This window comes from Periophthalmus magnuspinnatus, chromosome 3 (assembly GCF_009829125.3).
Source record: "Periophthalmus magnuspinnatus isolate fPerMag1 chromosome 3, fPerMag1.2.pri, whole genome shotgun sequence".
In the NCBI taxonomy this organism is placed as follows: Eukaryota; Metazoa; Chordata; class Actinopteri; order Gobiiformes; family Gobiidae; genus Periophthalmus; species Periophthalmus magnuspinnatus.
In genome coordinates, this window is record NC_047128.1 from 26,927,339 (window position 1) to 26,948,975 (window position 21,637).

The 21,637-nt window shown below is 39.4% G+C and overlaps 1 protein-coding gene across 1 annotated transcript in view; it reads right to left on the bottom strand.

Annotated features, from left to right (window-relative positions):
- Nucleotides 1–2,004: 2,004 nt before the first annotated feature.
- Nucleotides 2,005–21,637, bottom strand: part of tox3 (TOX high mobility group box family member 3) — a 45,106-nt gene continuing 25,473 nt past the window's right edge. Inside the window, exons 3-7 of the mRNA XM_033990236.2 lie at nucleotides 13,172–13,423; nucleotides 5,054–5,317; nucleotides 4,738–4,968; nucleotides 4,548–4,628; nucleotides 2,005–4,358 (exon numbers count right to left, since the gene is read on the bottom strand). Of these exons, the coding sequence (XP_033846127.1) occupies nucleotides 3,687–4,358; nucleotides 4,548–4,628; nucleotides 4,738–4,968; nucleotides 5,054–5,317; nucleotides 13,172–13,423 (1,500 nt within the window). The 3' untranslated portion in view covers nucleotides 2,005–3,686. The remainder of the gene's footprint in view (nucleotides 4,359–4,547; nucleotides 4,629–4,737; nucleotides 4,969–5,053; nucleotides 5,318–13,171; nucleotides 13,424–21,637) is intronic.

The following is a 21,637-nucleotide window of genomic DNA, read 5'->3' on the forward strand; positions in this document are numbered from 1 at the left end:
AGTGCCCACTTACATTTTAGTCTTTCTGAAAATTTCTGCAAGTCACGGTTTTGTCATTAGTTTTATTTTTGCACATTCAAGTGACTATTGCTAAGTTCTGTTTTTTGCAGTTTACTGAGTTTATACATTGTTCTTTTTTTTTTCTTCTGGTAACCATTTGCTTGTCTCCATAATGTTTGCAAGAAACTTTTAATGCCTTGTTGCGGACATTCCAGGCAATGCAGTAACATTTCCATGGCAACCAGGTGGTGGACCTTTCACGAGAATAGTTATTTAGTGTGCCTTTAAAGAACTATTTAAACCTCTATTTAATTGTAGAGGCTTATATTTAATAAAAGCATATGTTGCTTTTCATTGTAAATTATGTGTATACTGTTGTGCTTGAAAGTTGGGGAAAAAATAGTTTGAAGTTATTTGTGGAAGATTGTACTCTGAAACCCAAATATTTTTCTAGATTGTATTTGACATGATATATTTGAGAATCACTGCTGTATAGTGAAACAAGAACAATTTCCGATCATCCATTCTAATTAAGCCAATTATGGCCTGGTATCGAGCCAGTGTTATCTTTGCAAATGAGTGTGTATACATTGGGCTTGTTTGGAAAAATCTCTGTAACCTTTTTATTGCCGTGGTCCCATAACTCCAACCCCGGCTGTGAGATATTTGTACACACAGTGACCGCAGTACTGAGGGGTTATGGAATAACAAGGAGCTCCATGCATTATTAATGGGCTCTGCTGTGAATCTGTTCAGAATAATAACAGCCATTTCCCCCGGCCTCATTACTGTGTGTTTTTAAAGCATGTGTTTGGTATCCATGGACACCTCGCTCGCACATTCTATTCCTCTTTTCAAACGTATTAAGATTCAGGTCAGGCACGCCACTTGCTGTTTTTAATTTTCATTTTATCATAAGCACTTCAAGCCCGTTGCCAGTGCTTATTTGCAGTTTTGCAGCGGACCTCTTCACTCTGGCTTCTGACAGGACAGATGCCGGCATTACTCACAGCAGTGAAATAAGCATCTTCCACAAACACACACAAGCTAATCTGTGACGGGCCTTGATCCAAATTACAAATGCCTCACTAAAATGGACTAATTGAAAACAAAGTGAAATTTGAAAATATGATTTAAGTGCTATCACAGATGAGAAACAGCAGGTTTTCTTCTCAGCTAATTTGGAACAGACATTAACTCGTGTTTAAATGTGTTGGCTGCTTCAGAAAGCTCTTTTTTTTCTGGCCAGCCTTTTGTGCAGATATGATAATTATTGTTTGCTTGCATCCCTCCCCCCACCAGCCATATTATTCAGGGGAGCTCAACAAACCCCTGGGGATGTCTTGGAAATGAAGTGATCTGGAAGATAGTAAAAAGGAGGCAGAATCCAGTGCACCCGTGTGTGAGACTGTTATTGAGACAAGTGCCAGTTACATTCCACCCTTATCCAGTATTAACATTGTTTTACTCAAAGTGATAGTCCAATCAAACACCCAGGGAACAAAAATATTCAAGAGTTTTCACGATGGAGAATGGATGCATAGTGTTCACCCATAACATTATAACAACTCAAGGTTTATGTCATCATCTGGGGTTCTGTTTACATGTTAGTGTAATACTAAACCAATGGACATTTTAATATTTAAATGACTCAAATACTACTACTAAATTGGTCTTTAACTTAGATGTATTCTGACACAGTGTATTAGCTGCATTTATCAGTGTTATCCATTGCACATCTTTTTGACAACCAGCCCACCAAGATGATCTATTTAGCTAATAGTTTGTGATGTTTGCTCCTGATCTCTATTGAACAAAATGGCCACTTTGCCAAATATCCAGTGCATTGTGTATTTTGTCAAGCTTCCATCAAAAGCAGCGATTTAAGCTACAACAGCCATACTAGCTCTCATATCCTCATGTAATGTTATTTTTGTACATTCATTTTTAATGAGTGAAGAGAAAGTAAATAGAACAGAAAACACCATACAAAAAATAGTTGTGATTGTGATTTAATTTTGAACAGAGACACAAAGAAATATATAATACTTCATACAAAATTATGGCTACTATCATATTAGTGATGGAATGTCTCTGGATAAGTCTTCATGGCTGAGCACAAATCATTAAACATTAAATTACTGTTCCTATTGTGAGCTGAAAAAAGAACATGTCCAAGTTCATAACAATATCCTTTTATTCTATGCACAGTTTTCCAAAGCAGTAGGTCTGTAAGCAAATTACAAACAAAATGACTTGCTTCTATTGTAACTCATAAAAAAGTATAAAAGAGCAGAAATGCACTATGTGATATAGCAATCCACAGGTCGTTAACAATGTTTTCATTAAAGCATCACATATTCAAACTTTACATCAGGTGATATGAACAATGTACAACTTCATTTAAGGGACTTTTGTACAGCTGGCAAAAATACCTCCAACGCCCTGTGAATGGGCTTTGGCAGTGCAGCAAACTGGCTCTGCTAAGTTCTTTTAAAACAACTGTGGTATCAAGGAGCAGTAAAAATACATCCACCACTAAGGTTCTTGCCTTGATCCTGAATTTTGTATTTAGCACAAAATATCCCCTTTGTACACAAAATAAAACATAATTTAATTAAACATCTCAAGAAGAAAGGTTTGGGTTGCCAGTTCTCCACTGCAGGTGAATCCTCTCCGGGTACAGTGGACTCGCCACATACAACATGTACAGCAGATTACAGCTACATTTGAGGATGTGATGACATCAATGATTCATGGAGCTTCTGTCTCAGTCCTTTCAGTTTCTCAAAGCTTTTTTTCCTTCTGTTACTCTTTTGTGTTCAGCCAGGGCCACACTGTGACATGATTGAAACATGCTCAAATACCACGGCCTTTTAAACCTTGATAGTTTGAACACATTGTCTCATGCCTCTGATGACCAAATGCATGAATGTAATGAATAAAAGTGACAGATTGGAGAAGTGAAAGTCTTGGTATACACTGGCCAGTGTTTGGCCACAGAGCGACGAGTGATTTACTGGTTTCCAGCAAGTCATTCAGTCCACAGCCGAGCCGTTAAAATCCTTTTGTGGCATTCAAAATGTCCGCCAGCCTGCTTGACTGTCAACTCTGGCCTCATAAATAAAGCTTTATTGTTAAATAAAACAGTGAAAGACACACGTCTTTCAACATATTGAGTGCCCAGTCAGTTTGGAGTCCACTGACTCAAAGACCTCACAAACAACTGCCAGGCAATGCCCCGACAGACTGGAGTCATAGTTCAGCCTATTTTATAGACAAACCCAGCTAGTTACCCCCTGTACACGAGTGCATTTCCACCCAGAACATAGTCTGTATATAGACATGTTTATCTGACCAACTGGAGCATGTGTCAGAGAGCCTTATATGACATGACTAAAATGGACTCTACACTCCATTATAATTTTGTGATATGGCTTTTTGTGTAGACTTTATGTAACAAATGTGTCTTTCAGACAGCTCTATAAACATAATTTGGATACCTTGAGACATCCCATCCAGAAAGTGGATGGTTGGCTCCAGCTATATACAGTCTATAGTCCTGAACAATAAACAGGTTCTTTGTATAACATTCTGACTCTTTTACACACTTCTTAAGTGCAACGTGGAAAAGCAACATGGAGTGATGCTTTTATTCTCTTTGTGGTCCAGTGGTTCCTTTGGGCTCAGTAGATGCTGACCTGGGACAGGACCTGGGCATGGGCTTGGATTTGGGAGGGGTGCGCTTGTTGTTGTGGTGCAGGTTGGGGGCTGCCGATGGGGGCGGAGTGCGGGGTGCTGGGGGAGTGATGTGGAGGTGAGTGAGGGGTACACTGTGCCTGATGCTGCAGGTGCTGGAGTTGCTGTTGATGGTGGAAGTGGTTTGGGTGGTGCAGGCTCTGCTGGTGGTGCAGGTGCTGCTGGTGCTGCTGCTGCAGCTGCTGCTGGAGGTGGTGCTGGAAGTGCTGCTGCTGCATCTGCTGCTGGATCTGCTGCTGGTGCATCTGCTGAGGATGCATCTGCATGGGAGGGCTCATCTGGGACACGGCCGAAGACTGCCCCCCGACCATACCCCCTCCTGCCCCCATCTGACCCAGCATCTGTGGCGGCATCCCAGGACTCATGTTCTGGTGGGACACTGTGACGGAGGTGACGATCTGACTGCCCCCTAGTCTCATCTGAAGGGGTTTGGGGGCGATGGCCCGAGGGATGGCCTGTTGAAGAGCCTGAGAGGCGGAGGGCATGGAGGGGTGTTGGTTGAGTGGAGAGGGAAGTACCATTCCCGGGGACAGGCTGGTGGAGGCCAGAGTCTGCTGCACCGTGCGGATTGTCTGTGCCTCTGCTGACTCTGCTGCAGCCTGTGTCAAAACAACACTTCTTTATGTACACTGTCTTACGATTACATTAACACTTGTTACAGAGAGTACAAATCTCTTTCACACCTTCTCACACAATAGTGCAGCACAGAGGATTTGAAGTAATGAAACCAACTTTTGTGTCAAATTAACACATTTTTCATGTGAAAAGAAGATGAAAATATTTGTCACCTTGGAAACAAGGCTGGCTCGGTATGCTGCAAGGGCCTTTAAATATTCCTTCTTGGCTGCTTCAGTTTTGCTTTTGTAAACCTGGAATAGTCAAGGATATTCATGTTAAGACATTTATTGCACACTTCTACATTTTATAGTATCTAAGTGTTTTAAAGTGTTTCAATACATGGAATGGTTTGAAATGTACCTGCTTCTGCTCCTCTCCAAGGCCGTCCCACATGGAAGCAACAATCTTGGACACCTCTCCGAAAGTTGCATTGGGGTTCTGACCTTTGATGGCTGCCTGAGTGTCTCTGAAGAAAAGGGCATACGCTGACACTGGCTTCTGAGGTTCGTTAGGATCCTTCTTTTTCTTCTTTTTGGGAGTCTTGGGCTTTTTTGAAGGATCTACTGGTGCTGGTCTCTTCTCTCCAATCATCTACAATAAAAGTACAGTACAATAAGTTGTTAGACAATATAATTCAAAAGAGATGAATAATTTTCGTTACTGTTGTTTATCTTACCCTGGTGGTGTCATCTTGATCATCTTCATTGATAGAGCTGGAAGGAGAGGGCGTAGCGGACTTACTGGCGGGCGGTGAGGGGGATGTGTGGGCGATGTTGTGTCCTCCCATATTTAGACTCAGCTGTCCGTTAATCTGCGACTGGTTAATGGTAGAAAGCTGATTCCTCTGCATCATGCCATTGGGACTGTGCATGTTGATTATAGACTTCATCACCATGGCCGGGTTAGGATGGTACTGCCGCATATGGCCTGGTCCAACATTCTGTGGAGCGATAGAGATAAAACTGTTAGTAATAGAGTACCCGTGGTACCAGATCAGCGTGATGTTGTATGTTATAAATGCCTGCTGTTATGTATTAACACTGGCAGAGAGGTCTTGTAGTCTTGAATGGTCTCTGCGTGCTCTATGACACCCTGCTGTAAGAAGCGGTATCTTTTTACCACAGTGAAAATGGGGTCATTGGAGGCTGTGGATTGTTATATGGCAGATCACATGTCACCTTGTCCCTGGTCCTTACTGGCTCTATTACAGAACATGATAAATTATCTCCACAAGTGAGGAACAGTGTTTCATAAGCCTGCATTGGCTTTCCATTTATAAACTTTAAATTATGTAAATGTGACACACTATTTTTGTTTTCAAGAGGGAGATCGAAATGCAAGTGAAGATGCCATACAACCAAACAGCAATGGATCTAAGACAAAGTTGGTTAGAAAATCAGTATGTGAGTCCTATACCAGTAACTATGTATGGCACAAGTTCTCTCTAACATTCTCATCTGATAAAATGCAACACTGATTTTTACTATATCTGAGAATAGAAACTATCAACACTGAATAACAACGTGTGCAACAGTGTATGTAGACTGCTCCAGTGCAACGCTTACACTTGCTTATATGACCCAACAAATGCATTTTCTACATCACGTGAGACTATTTGTCAAATATGGATATTTGACTGTGACTATGTAGTGCTTGAGGCCATCATCAGATATAGCAAATATTTTTGGCATGGTAATTTAACTGTTCAAACACAACTAAGCTTGTCAATATTGTGAAAACAGCAATGAGCGTTCTGTAACGGATTTGGCCCATAAAATCGTAAATGGAAGATCACACAACTTTGGATGAACTGCTTCTGTCTAGGAGTGATGATAAAGTAGCCATGTTTTGCATTTTTCACACTTTGGTCCAAGACTGGTATAATAAAGTGAAAACCAAATCTAAAGAAAAACAGAATATTGTTAGCCTGTTTTCCCTTATAAGGCTTTAACTTATATTCTAGTAGTTGGCGATCACCTAAGATAGTGTTCAGCTAGATGTTACTAAGACACTCAGAGGCATAACTCATTGTCCAAGCTTTCCCTACATAAGTTAGATAATGATGTAATAATAACCTATCTTAGTAAACTACTCATCTACTCTTATGAAAAATCAAGACGGTGTGCTTGCATTGATTGTATCTATCGGATAAACATTAGATTTGCCAGCTTCCCTAAGAGAAGACTGATCAGAGAGCAGATCCGACATGGACCGGGGCTGTGCGGTAAGGGGGGGAACGCATAGAAAAAGGTGATTTGTTCTCCCCAGGTACATCCATCTGGCATTCAGACAAAGGCAGCGACGCAATCTCCAACATCAACAACACATCATAAAACCCACACACCTGGCTTTATTGAAAGAACCTTATGAATACCTATCTTCCGAAACTATATTGTAACACCTTTTCAACAACGCGAACATATTAGATCTACAATGCAATTCTCTCTCAATGCAATCTACCAAGTGAGCAGAAGTGATTTATATTTACATGTGCGATATAATGTTATCAAAATATCAAAGAGTTTTCTCATAACAGTAAAAAAAATGTCCAATTTCCATATGTGCAACTCGCAATCTTCCAAGTGTTATTGCTGTTTTTATTACCAGGAACAAAAATGCGTCTAGCTATTTTGGCTTTGGACTGGCTGTGAACATCAAAGACATACACGCTGAGCTCATTAGCACTGGCCATCTGTATAATAACGCTTTTGTTCAATTCCAATGATGGCATTTGACTTGGAGCAATGGCCCGTCGTATCATTTGTTTTGGAATATGGTGATTTCCTCCTAAATGGGCCTCTCGGATGGTGCCATTGATGACTGGAGTTAAAAACCAGAGATATAATCATATAAATGAACGCTAGATGTCTTCATTCACCGCGCGCCATTGATTTGCAGGTGGGATAAAAAATGGCCGCTAATTTAAATGAATAAGACATTTGCATTTAATGGATCTGTGAACTTAACCAATGGAAAGATCCAAAAAGGTAAATTGTGCTAAAAGAAAAACAGCTGATTGTGAGTGTAGAAGTGTTTACGAATATCTTGCCTCCAGCTCATTTGCATTTTGATTGCTGTATTGTCAGCGGTCCTGGCACAAATCTCAGTAGAAATTTTGATAGTCATCATAAATCTGGAAACAAGTCTTTATCTCAAGTGTGCATTGGCCAGATGTGTCTTCCTCCTCAACCAGGTACAACTATAATCATTTGTGTGGACGTAAAAACCCTGTTTCAGATTTTTCCCATGGATCTGAGCAACATTTGCCTTGCTCCATTATGGATAGATTGTATAACCAGCTCTTGAGGTCAAAATACGTCTGCTGCATTCTGTCTGCATGTAATTAGCTGTAGCTTTACCATCGCAGCAAAACGCCCTCTGGTTTCTAAGAGTAGTGAAAAGCGCCTATAAACTCATCATTGTGAATAACTGGGATGCTCAGGGTAAGTGAGGAATTAAGTTGGACCACTGCAAATCCTTTAAAATGAACTAGCTCTGTTTCCACGCTTTTAAGACAGTAAAAATTGTACAGCTCCTTTAAAAATTGCATGTTTTGTATGTTGCCACTAGTGTACTTATCATTGCAACCACTTCATACAAATTTTCTGGTACCGATAATGTGTGAAAAAATCCCTCCTCTAAAAACACACAGCAGCCGGGTGTAAAACATATTATACATTCACTGTGCGTGCCGATAAACATCTCAACACCAATGTCAATGAAAACAGGCCCTGCTTCTGCGTGTTTTTAAAGATATTGGAAATCAGAATTTAAGGAGAATTTATATGAACGCTGCTGCTCTGTGTACTAAGCTGTAACAGGCTGAAAAGAATGTTAACAAGTTCAATTTCCATTCAATCAATGCCAGAGCTCTTGGAAATGTTCCATGGCAGGAGAGGGGTAAAATCATCTATATGGTAATTATTAGGATGAATCCCCCAGTAACTTTCGCCAGCATGAAAGGTCATTCCTATTAAAGATAGTTTATCAGCACCCTGCACATATTCCTTTACTTGCCATCCAAAAGCGTACACCATTTTATTTTTTTTCTTCTCTTCCATTTTCAGGAAGTCTGTGCTTAAGCCAAATGAGAAAAATGGAATTGTGAAAGCTATAATAGCACAAAGATAAATTGTTTTTTTCTTTCCTCTACCCTGTCTAAGTCATACACACTCCTCCAACCTCTAACCCTGATTTCAAAACAAATCTGGTCTCTACATTCTGTCTTCTTGGTCCCTGTGTAAAACCAGTGACCCCTTCTACTATTCCTAGCAGTGCATTATGGGTATTTAAAAGTGGTCTGACATGACATCATTCCATTGTGCGAGCTGTCTGAGAAAAGTAAATTACAGAATCAATCATGCAGAAGGTCAGACTGAGACTTCATTACAAGTATTGCATGCCTGCATGAATATCTTTCATTTCTGACTGACCCAATATGTCACAATAGCTGCTTGTCCGGGGAAAGAATAAAAAAGAACAGGAGAGGGGGAAAAAAAATCCACTCTCTTAAATTGATGTACAACTCAACTCAGTGCGTCGTGGCTTGGGAGGGAGATAAGAGGCAAGTGTAGAAAAACATGCTTTCTGCAAGAGCACCCACCCTTTCCATTTGACTGGGGAGAGCCTTTGACCAGCCAAACTTATGGTATTATATTTCCCACACATCAACGCACTATCAAGGCATATCAAATCATGTGCACTGCAAAACTCCAAATGGCTTTTCACCCACTGCTTGAGCTGGTACAAGGCACAAAGTGTTGCATTACCGACATGTCTTCATAAGCAGTGAGCCTGAGCCAAGACGAGGAGGGAGAGACACTGGAGAAGAGTAGAGGCAGCCTAGTAAAAATACACAACTCTACTAAGTTAATTCAGTAATTATACACATTCTGATTTGCTGTGACTAGAAATAACTGCAAACACAATGTATACCACCTGTTTGTCTCCAAGAAGATGTATTGGGTTGTCTAGAATGTCCCACAATATAGCATTAAACTAATCTATTTCCTATTCAAATATATATTCAATAGATGTTTGGAATTTTGTTTGGCATTGCTCAAAAATACCTTGGATATGTTGAATTCTTACCGTCAGTGAAGATGCCTCTCCACAGAGCTGACCTGTAATGTGGCCTTGCAGTGTTACCTGCTTAACTCTGTGGATAAGTTTAATGCCATACTGTGGATTATTCCGGTTTGACTCCATGGAGACAAACCGGTGGTGTACCCTCCTCCAAAAAAAAGTGACGTAGTGCAATGACAATGTTATACCTTTTTATTTCTTACACACTTCTTACTCTTCCACTGTGAACAATAGTAATCTGACAAAATGAAAGTGATCACTAAAGCTGAAAATTTATGCCAGCGTTATTCTGGTTATAGCGACATTTACTACTACTACTACTGACTGGTATTGAATTGTAGGGCAGTTTTATGTAGCGCCATGTTGTAGTGCATTAAATTCCTCATGTCCATATCCTCACTGTTAGCCAACCCGAATATCTTTATTAAATACAGAACAGTGAATGTAAAGAGACTTAACAGGCTAATCACATCTAGCTCTAAAAACACATCACATTATAGATATATTTCCCATGTTATAGGTAGTTAGTGGTTTCAAATCCAATTGTGAAATACAGTAAGCATGAGCTGTTCCATCTCATGCTTACTGCTATCACAAAAACCTCAAATGTAGCGAAGGCACCAGGTGTTTTTTGAAATAGAACCCCAGACCCTCGCTGTGCAGCCAGGAGAAAATCGAAAAGAAATTGTGAATAAAGCAATACTGGCAGCTCTAACTCCAGTACTATTTGGCACTATTGAGAGTCAATCACAAATCAGGAGGACACATGCTGCGAGACAAAAATGAGAGTCAGAAGCTTGTTAGGAGAGCAGATTAAATAAATAATGACTTCGGATTCAGGGCTTGCCAGGCACAGAACAGCCGAAACAAAATGCATTTCTCTTTGTAGGGGCCGCTGCAGCATCTGTGGCCAAATTAGCCCGACATACGCCCAACATTACGAGAGGAATTAGCAGAACACTTGGCAACGCAATGGCATGGAAGGAGGCTTTGAAAATAGCCCAGGTATATGCAACGGATGGATTTCTCATTTTGCTTGTGATAAGGGACAACACGCTAAATATTCTGCTGCAGTGAATGAGTGCACACTGAGAAAAACAAGGACAAGTGTTTGGAAAATATGAGCGCGGGGGCTTGATGAAAAATGTAATTGCAATAGTGCATGGTTTATTTGTTTGCCCCTGCAGCCATAACAAATAACCCAGAATGTAATCATGTATATAAGGTTGTCATTCCTTTATCAGTGCGCTGACAAAATGACAAAACACCCCTCTCAGGGCCTGCGTTAATCACTGTCACCGGGTATGGAAAGCAGCCACAACGGTGCTGTTACTTATCTCATTTAGAACTTGTATTCCCCATTCAGATATATCTACAGATGAATAGAATTTCCAATGGCTTTGTAGGTGCGACTTTTGGGGATCAATCCCATTTGCGGGAGAAATGAAAGGGCAACGCTAGCTTTCATGTGCTACAACGTGCGATGGCCGATAACAGTGAGGAGTGCAACGGCGACAATAGACAAGACAAGGCAGAGAAAGAAACCACATTGGGTTTTTAATAGAGTCCCCGCACAATCAGACACATGAGCCATGCAAATAGTGTTAAAGAGGAATAATGTTTGAGAATCAAATCTAATCCTCCAGCAAGTCGAGAGAACAGTCCGGAATGTAATTGTGCCGAGGTTCCGTTTCTTCCAGATGTAGAGGGCTTAACTGACCATGAAATGAAAATTCTTTAGGGCCATGCCTTCTGGGGCTCACTTACTGTACACTGCGGCGGAGATATTTTAAAAGCTGCAATTATTTTACATGCCAGAAGCAGGGAAGCATGGGGAAGAGCTGTAAAAGTTTATAACCCTTTACCATATGGAATGTAAATAAATATATAACATTGCTTCCAGGGAAAAGGAGCTAAAATGTGTTTCCTTTCAACACAGTTCTTAATGTAGTGCCATTTGTGCTTTGAAGATTATTCTACATCAATACCACTCACTCCCTTCACTCGTGCTTGTGTGCTTTCATTTCTCTGCACCTAAATGAAGCCTTCTATGTTTGTAATAGGTCTATGAGACAACTAGTCAGCCGGTGACATTTCAATTTTTCCTCCTCAATGCTTCTACGATTGTGGCATTTGAAAATGGCTTTCCACACTCCAACAACAATCTCACAATCTACTGTAGCAACATGACCAGAGTGAATACTATTTTCCTTTGTTTGGCCATCCGTGGAGTTTGATGTAGAATTAGAACAAAAGGGAGATAAAATGGATTTGAGAGCGATTTTCAGGCAAAGATTCAAACATTATATTCAGAAAATGTGTATTGCTGGTGTAGTATTTTGTCTATGTATGTGCATTTACTTAGATTTTACACACTTTGGTTCTAAAAAACATGAGCACTGTTCTGCCCTACTAAACCTGGAGCAAAGCCAGTTTTTCTAATTAAGAGTGGCTTTTAAAATATGAATCAGAAAACATAACAAATACATGATAATAAGGCTAGTCTTCCGCTACACTTTAACTTTAACAGTATTTAAATAATTGTTTCAAATTATTGTGTCTCCAATTAAGAGCCAAATAATTGTCAGTGATTATGCTCGCAGTTGAATCTGGAGAAGCATGAATAATGAGTAGCTACAAGTCAGTGTATGCTCTTGTCTTTTCCTCTATACAAGATGAATGCATTTTGTTACCTCTACACCATATGCAAACCACACACATGAGGTGGAGCCAGGTTGAAGCACGCTTTAAAAATCCTCACAGTAAGTAACATAATCTGGTGACATTTACTCAATGTGATCATAGACCTTGTGTGTTTTAAACAAGGCCAGATGCCGGACCAGATGTGTCCACACTTAAAAACAGCGAAGGTGACATTATAGTTCACTAAAAGCACCAGTTCGGCAGTAGTAGTTTGAAACCACATTTTTTACTTTGCAAAAACAGCAGGTCCAGCAGGTACAACTATGACACAGAGGAAGGTATTATGTTCCTAAGAATCACCTATAGTAAATATGCCTCTGACTGATGTGGTCTTATGGACTCAACATGGCAATAAAATCAACTCCAAAAGTTGACACAAAAATACAAGCATGAGTTAGCAGCATGAAAATGCAGTTATCTCTGGCTTTCCAAATGCCAGTTTATTGGCTTCTAAGCAGACTGAGAAGCAGTGGCCAAAAACTCTCTCCTTTTGCTACAACATGAAGAGTTGTCTGCTTTTATGAGCAAAAAGAAAGTTACATAAAAAGTCACAAACACTATATAGCCATGTTTATAATATTGATTTTGAGTAATACTTTGTTCTTTCAAACCTGATACAGAACTACTCGAGTTTCAAATGTTTGCAAGTCTGTTTGGTTGAAGCTTGTGGTAATAAAAATAGATTGAAATGTAACTGCTCTGGGAGAGGGTCTGCTTGCCTGGAGACAATCAGGTGACACTGCCAGGTCAAGTTACATGTCAGATCTGTGGAGAGTGTACTCTTTTGTAATTAAAAGACCTGTAATTAAAAAAATGCCAGAACATTCCAGGCAAAGCAATAAAATCTGGACACAGGCAGGTGGCAGACCCCCCACCACCTTTAAATATTGACTAGTTCAAAAAAAATAAAAATAAAATATATATGTATACATATGTCTATGTATATATATTATAATTGCAGGAATAATCATCTTCTTGTGGAGTGTACCGTTTTCATTTCTCTTACCACAGATTGGCCATTGCTGCCCGGTCCTCCTTCCTGGTCCATTGCATTGCGTGAGATGGTGATGGAGGGCAGCTCCAGGCTCTGTGGGGGGAACTGTGGCAGCAGATGCCCCCGGTGCTGGTGTGAGTGCTCGGACATGCCCGGATACGGAGACACCACTTCTGATAGACTCATGCCTGACTCTGTCTCAGGAGGAGGTGTGATGGGCGGGATCTCAAACTCCTCATCTCCCAAACTCGGCGTATGGAACGTCTGTGAAAAAGAGGAATGTGATAAGTGAAAATCATATAAATGAAAATAGTGTTGGTCTTATCTAACACACCAGGGATTAAATCAGACAACTTTGTTTAAGAGCGTGTGCTTCAGCCGAGGTAATACACTTGTCTGTAAGTGCACTAAGATGTAACATTTCCTAAACCCATTAAAGTCCACTTTGAGGAACACAAGAGCGTAGTAGTGGTCGTCAAAAGCACAAAAAAAGCAAGCGGCAATCATGGCCCACAGAGAGGATACATGATAAAAGCCCTTAATCTTAGGGACAGGGGATGCTGGCTGCTGAAGTGTGCTGAAAATACAAGTCATAGCAAGATGGGTTTAAGAGAACATTTTCAAAGATTATTACGCCTGGCCAGAAGTGCTTCTTTTTGTTCCCCTTGTCCGGATCCTCAAATCTGCTCATCAAACAGTGTAATCCTTGTGCCTTTTAAATTAAAGCTTTTGGTCACACTTAATTTGCTTGTGTGCCTTCTCTGAGATGAGATGTTCACCTACTTGGATCTTGTTTTCGTCAGAACATTGGATTGCCAAGAGCTACTACTGTGTTCAAACATTCACAAGGAGCACACAGCATCATGGAAACAGCTACTACAACTACAACACGATATTGCTCATTACTACTGCCATACCATCCTATTCTCCTCCTCCTCACAATACTGTCCTAGCAACTTCTATCAGCTCACTGTGACAAACAGAATAACAGCAAACATGGCAGATACAGAATGTGGCAATAGTATCTTTTCTTTCCCTGCAACAGAAATGGCATATAAGAGTGTAGGTGTTAGGATTGACCAGCGCTGTTGAAAACCTCTTAAAAGGGTGCATGTGTTCCTAACATTTAAAGCATCTTGATTTAAAGCACTTCACATACTGTTAAGTGCAAGTATACAAAGTTCCATATGGGCTTGAATCCAGTTAAAGTAACAGCGCTAATATTGAATGACAAGACTTACTGAATGGAAAATGTATATAACCTCAGCTTCAGAGCTTACAAAAGTGGGTTCAAATCAAATTTTCCACAGATGTAATGCGATTTATGTGTTTTGTCGGTCCTGGACTCTATTTTTTGAGCATTTTCAGCATCATTTTCATCTATTAAGTCTGTCAAAATGGTCAGTAATGTTTTAAGTTTTTACACTGTCTTCCTGATGCTATGGCAAACATCTGGATTTGGAAGAAAAGTGTTTATTGGCTAGTTAAAATGTACTCATTACCACACTCTTACCAAATTATTAGATGTAATTATGTAAAACACGCTTTTTCTTTTCTTTTTTTTTTTTACAACAAGAGCTTTATATAAAACTTTGAAAACCCGAACCCCCAGAAAAAGGACAGTTATGAAACTAAGCTACAGGCAAAACTGTGAGAAACTGTGCCAGGATGGATGAGTCAGACCTGATAAAACTGATATAAAAACAATTGCAAAACTTGTTGCTTGAAAATGGCTGCATCTGTCTTTGTGAAAAAGGTAAGAAAAAGAATTGTATTACATCAGAGAGACAACGATCTGAAACCACAAAACATACTGTCAATTCGCCTTTGCGTCTACCCGGGAACATTGCTGACTTTTCCTAGTTTAGCCCCTCCCCTCTCGGGCTCCAGTGGGGTATGGAATAACAGACAAGAGGCAACATGGGGAATATGCCACCATAGCCCTTGATTAGGCAGTATTAATGTCCCCTTCTCTTTAGCACACACACTCAAAACTAATTCATAGCTTGTTCGGGCCAGCTGTCTTGACAAGCGCTGATGAATTCCAGTAGCATACGCAGCTAATAGAGTTTTCATTCCCTCTTTTCTTCTGTCTTCCTCCTCCCGACCAATGTTTCACTTTGCAGGGCTTGTTTCACAGCGAGGGAACGGCTGCTCTTTTTAGAAGGAGCCAAGGCAGTATTTATCACAGCCCTGGCCTATGGCTTACACAGCGCTGTATAAATCACCTGAGGAAAAACCTTTTACTACCACTGCTCCACTCTAATATTATATCACAATAATGCCTCATCAGCAACATGCAATTTGAATATAGACTCTTTTGGAAGTACATAAAGCAAGTGTCACCAGCCAAGGCGCAGATTACTGTACTGAAGTAGTCCAGGGTAAATTGTTCTTGTTGTAATGTTATAATTTGCACGTTTTAAATCGCAGTATTCATCTAAAATGACTTGATAAAAGAAACGTCCGCTGACTTTCGCTGTAAACCTCATCACAACAAAGAGTCGGCTCCTCCAGTGGACAGTTCAGATCACGCTAGCGAACGGCGGATTTTTTTTCATTTGACTTTCAAAATCAAAACGACTACGCAACGATGCCAAATCCTGTACGTATTACCAATTATTAAAATAAAGTTTTACCTAAATTTTCATATTAAAACAATAAAAAAGGACTAAAAAAGTGAACTAGCATTAAGTGTTTTTTTCTGTCTGTGAATGTTATTGCAAAAGTTGGTCATGTAGTTGTAGTAATCTAATAGACAAGGCAAATAGAAGTGAACTAAGAATTTGTTTGGTCATGTTAATAGTTCTAATAAGCTAAAATGTGAAGGTTTTTGTTTTTTGTTTTTTTTCTCGTATTAATCATAATACTTAAGTTTTATGACATAGCATCCCTAGTGACCATGTTATTCTGCAAGTTCCATATTGTCTGCGTGTCAAACTGAACCATTCAACTGTTAAACTCAATCAAAAGAAGAATTAAAACTCACTACTGTAAACAAATAATCGTGCAACCATTACGTCAATGCACTGTACTTTTGGCCACAGGCTACGCGCAGCTTATGGCCCACATGTCAGTTACAGCTGAGTTTTACCATGAGCACATGTGCTGAGGGAGAGCACTACAGTACAGACGAGAGCAGGACATGACTAAATATGCCACTGGCTCCTCTGGACGGCTGCAGTGTTATATAACTAAAGGTGAGATTTGAGATTAGTGTCAAGAAGGTAGAGAGGTTAAGGTGGTTTCTACTTAAGAGAGTGACATTGACCTTTGAAGTAGAAGTGTAGACACAAGTGAAAGTGAACCAAGAGAAAAATGACATGTCACTGGTAATAAAAGAAAGGGCTTGAACACTTACAACTCTCTATAAAATAATCTGTTAATTGTGATATGAGGTTTGACAATGATAATAGAGTTTGGATTGATTCTTACTTGGAGGCTTCTGATGTTGAAAGAGAGTGAAAAGTGGATCTCACACCATGTTTGTTGTCATCCCACAAAATCAGGCAAATGCTGCTCTAGTAGAGGCTTATGGAAGTGTTGTTGCAGATTGCATCGGCAACCACATAATCCATTAAACTTGTTCTTAAAGGCTCAGTGCAGTCAAGTGTGAGGACAAAACCAGACTATCCACGTGCAGTAATGTACACTATGCTGTCAGGATAATGCATTTTCAAAATAAAAATAAAAAGGCTGGATACTCAGTACAGCGATAGCAATGATAAAACAATGTAATTTTTCAACAATGCAATGTCATTTTCAACACAAAATAACAGTAGTCACTAAAAAAAGTACAGTTTAGTGATTTGTGATTTGTTGAAACGAGTATCTAGTTTCAATACTAGTTTTAGGATGCATTAGTATCTGGGAATCCATACTTTTGACAACCCGAATGTACACAGAAAGTCATACAATAACAAATGGAATATATCTTGAACCATTTCTTTTTTCACATACTCATTAGATCTGTCTTTTTCATGCATCTGCTCAAAACAGAATACACATGATTTTATGCGATAGTACTGGCCTTTCATTCATTATGTTTCTTACCACTACAATACAGTTCATCTACCTACGCTCCAAGGAAAATAATCAATAAATAGTAACTGATGAGTGACTGTTCCTTATAGACTCCATACATACTTTACAAATGCTTTACAAATTTGCAGCTCTGGTGTGTTGCTTTGAAAAAAGGAAAAACATAGTCCAATCAGCGTTACATTCAACTCTATTGAATCAAGAATAACTACAATCAGGCGTAGTGATGCATGACATTGTGGAACCAACTCGACAAAAATATTATATAGATTCTGCCAAAACCATTGTGCTTTTTCCTGCGCTAGACTGTGGTCCCTTTGGTAATTCAACCAGACCATGCATGTACGATAATTGAAATGTAGGTGATGAAAAGATGTTTATCGATGAACTGACTCTCGTACTCGCTGTCCTGTTCTTTTTCAATTTAAAGAAAAGGGCTTTTAAGGCAATATTCCAACCTCCTTCAATAAACACTGCAATAAGCGCGACTTGTTAAAGGTACCCACATGTGATTACTGTATATAATAGACCTCAGGATCAATAGTGGCTAGAGTGAAGATCCAGTTTCAAACATGCACACGGGGAGAGTGCTGCTACTCAAATGGCAACAACCACTATCCCTTCATCAACATTACTTCAAATTTGGAGTCCATTTCTACATATTTATAGTTGATTACACAGCTCTAATTGGATTGGGAGAGTAAAGTGATCCGTCGGGCTGGAACACAATCTCGGAGTACAGTATTGTTTTCCCTGAGGAGAAAGCAGTGGAGGATGTATGCTTTAGACAGCGTACCAAGGTCATCTTATCTCCTGCTCTAAGTGTAGAAGGTAAATGATACAGCTGGCATGTAAAAAGGAGCAGGACCCCGCTGCATGCAAGATTGGGATTACTTGTAGTGAAACATGGGCAGATGCGTAAGTGTATTACGTGTTTGCAAAGGACACTAAAACAGGCCAGTTGGATACTTCAAATATGACTTTTCACAGATGTGGTAGTATATAATTAGTTTACTATCGACAAAGTTTGTAGTAGTTTTTTGGTAGAAGACTAATTGTGACTCATGTACAAAAAAAACGTACTCGACTACTATAATAAGCTTTGTCCGTAGCCATATTAAACAGGAAACATGCCATAATTTGCATGTGAAAGTAAAATTATGTAGCACAAAGGTCGGGAAAAACGTACTTCCTCTTCAAAGACACTACTGTGTTTCAATCATTCCAATTTAATTTCTCAATTTATATGATCTGGATTCTACTAAAGAAGAACTATTGCGCTTGTGCCTGTGCTATAGTTGTAATCTATGACATCTGTGGATTATTATGTTATGATTTGCACATTTTAAATCGCCATATTCATCTAAAACGACTGAAATCCGCGTACCCAATTGGAGCTGATGTCGTGGTAATTTTTTTCAATTGTAGCAAAATGATTACGCGAACGCTGCCGAATCCTACACAGATCACCAATTTTAAAAAAAATAAAATTGAAGACGGGGATTGATCAGCAATATGGCGTCTTGAAAAAAAGTGATTAAAGATCGCTCAAATGTGCACAAATCACTCCAAAACCAACTTCGAGAGGGTAAATGAGATGAGGAAACAGCTAAAACGTGGTTAAAAGCTCTGAAAAGTACATTTTGCTTTAACAAATGACGCAACTCTACCAACTCTGAAACTGTTATCTGCCACTTTACACATTCTTACTAGATGTTTCCAAAAAGGTAATACACAGGTAATTACACATAATGCAAGGCTGAGAGGTGTGTGCTTAAAAAGAATTAGTTTCAAGTTACATTCAATAACATGGAGGAATGGAGTAAATTATGTGCAAACTGTTCATTAAGAAGCATTAGTGCATGTCGTGCTTCCTTTGCCACTGTACCCTGAGGAACATGGCTGAACACACTGTAATCAATGCTAAGCGAAAAGCCACAAAACTCAACAACCAAACTAAACGTAATGTAAATGTAACTTCGATTGCAACAATAACACTGTACCTTTAGTGTTTGATGAAATAAAACCCACTCTTAAGACTTTCTTCTCTGTGGATCTTTCTAAGCACAATACCATCTGCGCCCCAACACTGGAAACAGTTGTTCCTTTTGATAAAATGCAAATGACTTTTTTTTTTTCTTCTACAAGGACGGCTCTTCCCTCTTCCCTCATCCTCAAACCTTAAACTCTCCCCCCTTATTCCTTTACTGCAGGGTGGGCCGTCACAGTTGGGGGGCTCTCCAAGCAGCTTGTGTTGGCGTTACCCCATTGCCCTGGCCCCCTGTTAATACACGGTATTCACTCACAGCTAAAGACGTGAAGAGTTAGGCTCCTGAAATAATGTTTATAGCACTTCTAGAGATTCGGCCTTTGGTAAGTGAAGGAAGGGATGTCTATGAACTGTCAGGAAGTACGCACCGCAATAAAACATACTGCAACTAGCATTTATTTTGGTGGTTGAGTAGATAGCGATAATGGTTAAACTATTACTTCTATTGTTCTTATTATTTCTACTGTAGTATTTCCAAATCAAAGGTGAAAACATGTTCAGTGGAGTCTTCTTAATAAATAGTGTATTATTGATGATTTTGCCATTTTGATTTAATAATGCTGCTGCCCTAATTATGAAATGTCTTTTTGCACGTGTTCTCTGTATCTAGAAATAAAATAATGATATAAAAATCCACTTAGGATTATTTTGAAAGGCAATTAGTCACAATTATTCAGGTTGATTGTTTGTATTTGTGAAAAATATGGCCTCACAATTAACTACACTGCAATAGAAATCACAATATATTTAAAAGAGAAATCTAAAATGCTAAATCTGTTGTTGTTTCTCCAGTTAACATCCATTCAAACCAGAAAAGATTTTAAACACTAAATGGAGCCTTACTCTGGACAGTAATACTATAGTAAACATAGGGCGATATTGAGATTTGGTGTCATGATTATCATGACCAGAATAATTGCAATCAATGATGATATCACGATAATTATTAAAGTTGCTGACAGGTTGAAAATGCTCTGGATGTTTGTAATTATAATTTCAATATTAAGAACAGGGTCTATTTTTAAGAAACTGTTATATGTATTGCACTTTGTTATAACTGAAAACCCTTATAATCCCGGACAAGCTTTTTTTCTGCACATTCTGGAGGTATAAAGACGATTATCTTTGTTGGCGATTATCACATTTATATAAAAATCCCATCTGATCTGATCAAAAGCTTCAAAAATATATACAACCGGACAAGAGTACAGAAACGAGCAAAAGTCACACTACATTTAGCTGCTTGCGAATATGTCGAAATAAGCCTCCCTCTGTGTGAGCTGGCTGTGTTCTGAGGTCATCCCCAATGCCCAGTGGATGTACCATAACAATAAGTCTATCTACTGTATCTGGGCTGCCTAATGGGGCTTTGCGGTGGGTTTGGAAAGCCTGATCCATCCACACAATCTAAACTGGAGGAGATTGGTCCGTTTGAACCACAGAGGAGGCTGAGTATTTTTGGTGCACTTGTCTCTAATGACAGGGTAGCTGGAGTGGGCGGAGGGGGAATAAAACGGGTAAATTTAGCACACTGTTCAACCTTATATGACTCTGTAAAGTACATGTGGCAGTACAGGGCATAATTCTGGCATGTTTACCACTTCATGTGATGGTTGTTTTTTTTTGTTTGGCCAGTACATAAGAATAAGATTTTAGTCAATCTTAAAGGTCCTATATTATATTTTCTGATCTATGTTATAATGTTCATTCCTCATTGAAAACATACCTGGAGTTTGGGAGTTTTGTTTCATTCACACATGTTTAACACACAAACCCAGCATATTACTTAGCATCTGACGCTATAGAGTTAATGCCACCAATATACTTGCGGTTGAGGACTTTCCGTTACTGTAACTCCGCAACCAATCATGCTACCATGTAAATTCAAACACCATCTCAAAGCAAAGGCATGGGGCTCTTTAAATATGCTACTGTCATCACGGTAATGTGCTTACGTTGACCAATCGGAGCGCAGGTGCCGCCTGGATTCTCCCTGTTATTTGATGCATCAAAGGAAAAATAAGGATTGATATGTAAAATAGAGGCAGATGTGTGGAAAAAAGGCAAAAGTACATGCTGATACTTCCTTTAACATGATTGTTATGGCAAAAAAAAAAAGTCTAGGCGAGCTATAATGGTGTATAATGTGCTCAGTCCTTAAAGAGTTAAATTCTTCTCTCAAATGAAAAACACTCTGTTCCACCTTGTGATGTCATGTGGTAATACAGAAACTACTGTCCACTGTGTTTTTTTTTTAAGTTTTTTTTTTAACTCCATATACCTTCACTATAACCATCTGGATAATTTCAGCCCTGGAACTGCCCATTTATACTGAACTAAAGCTATAAAGGTCGGTGCTAACTTGAAAACTACCACTTCATGACATC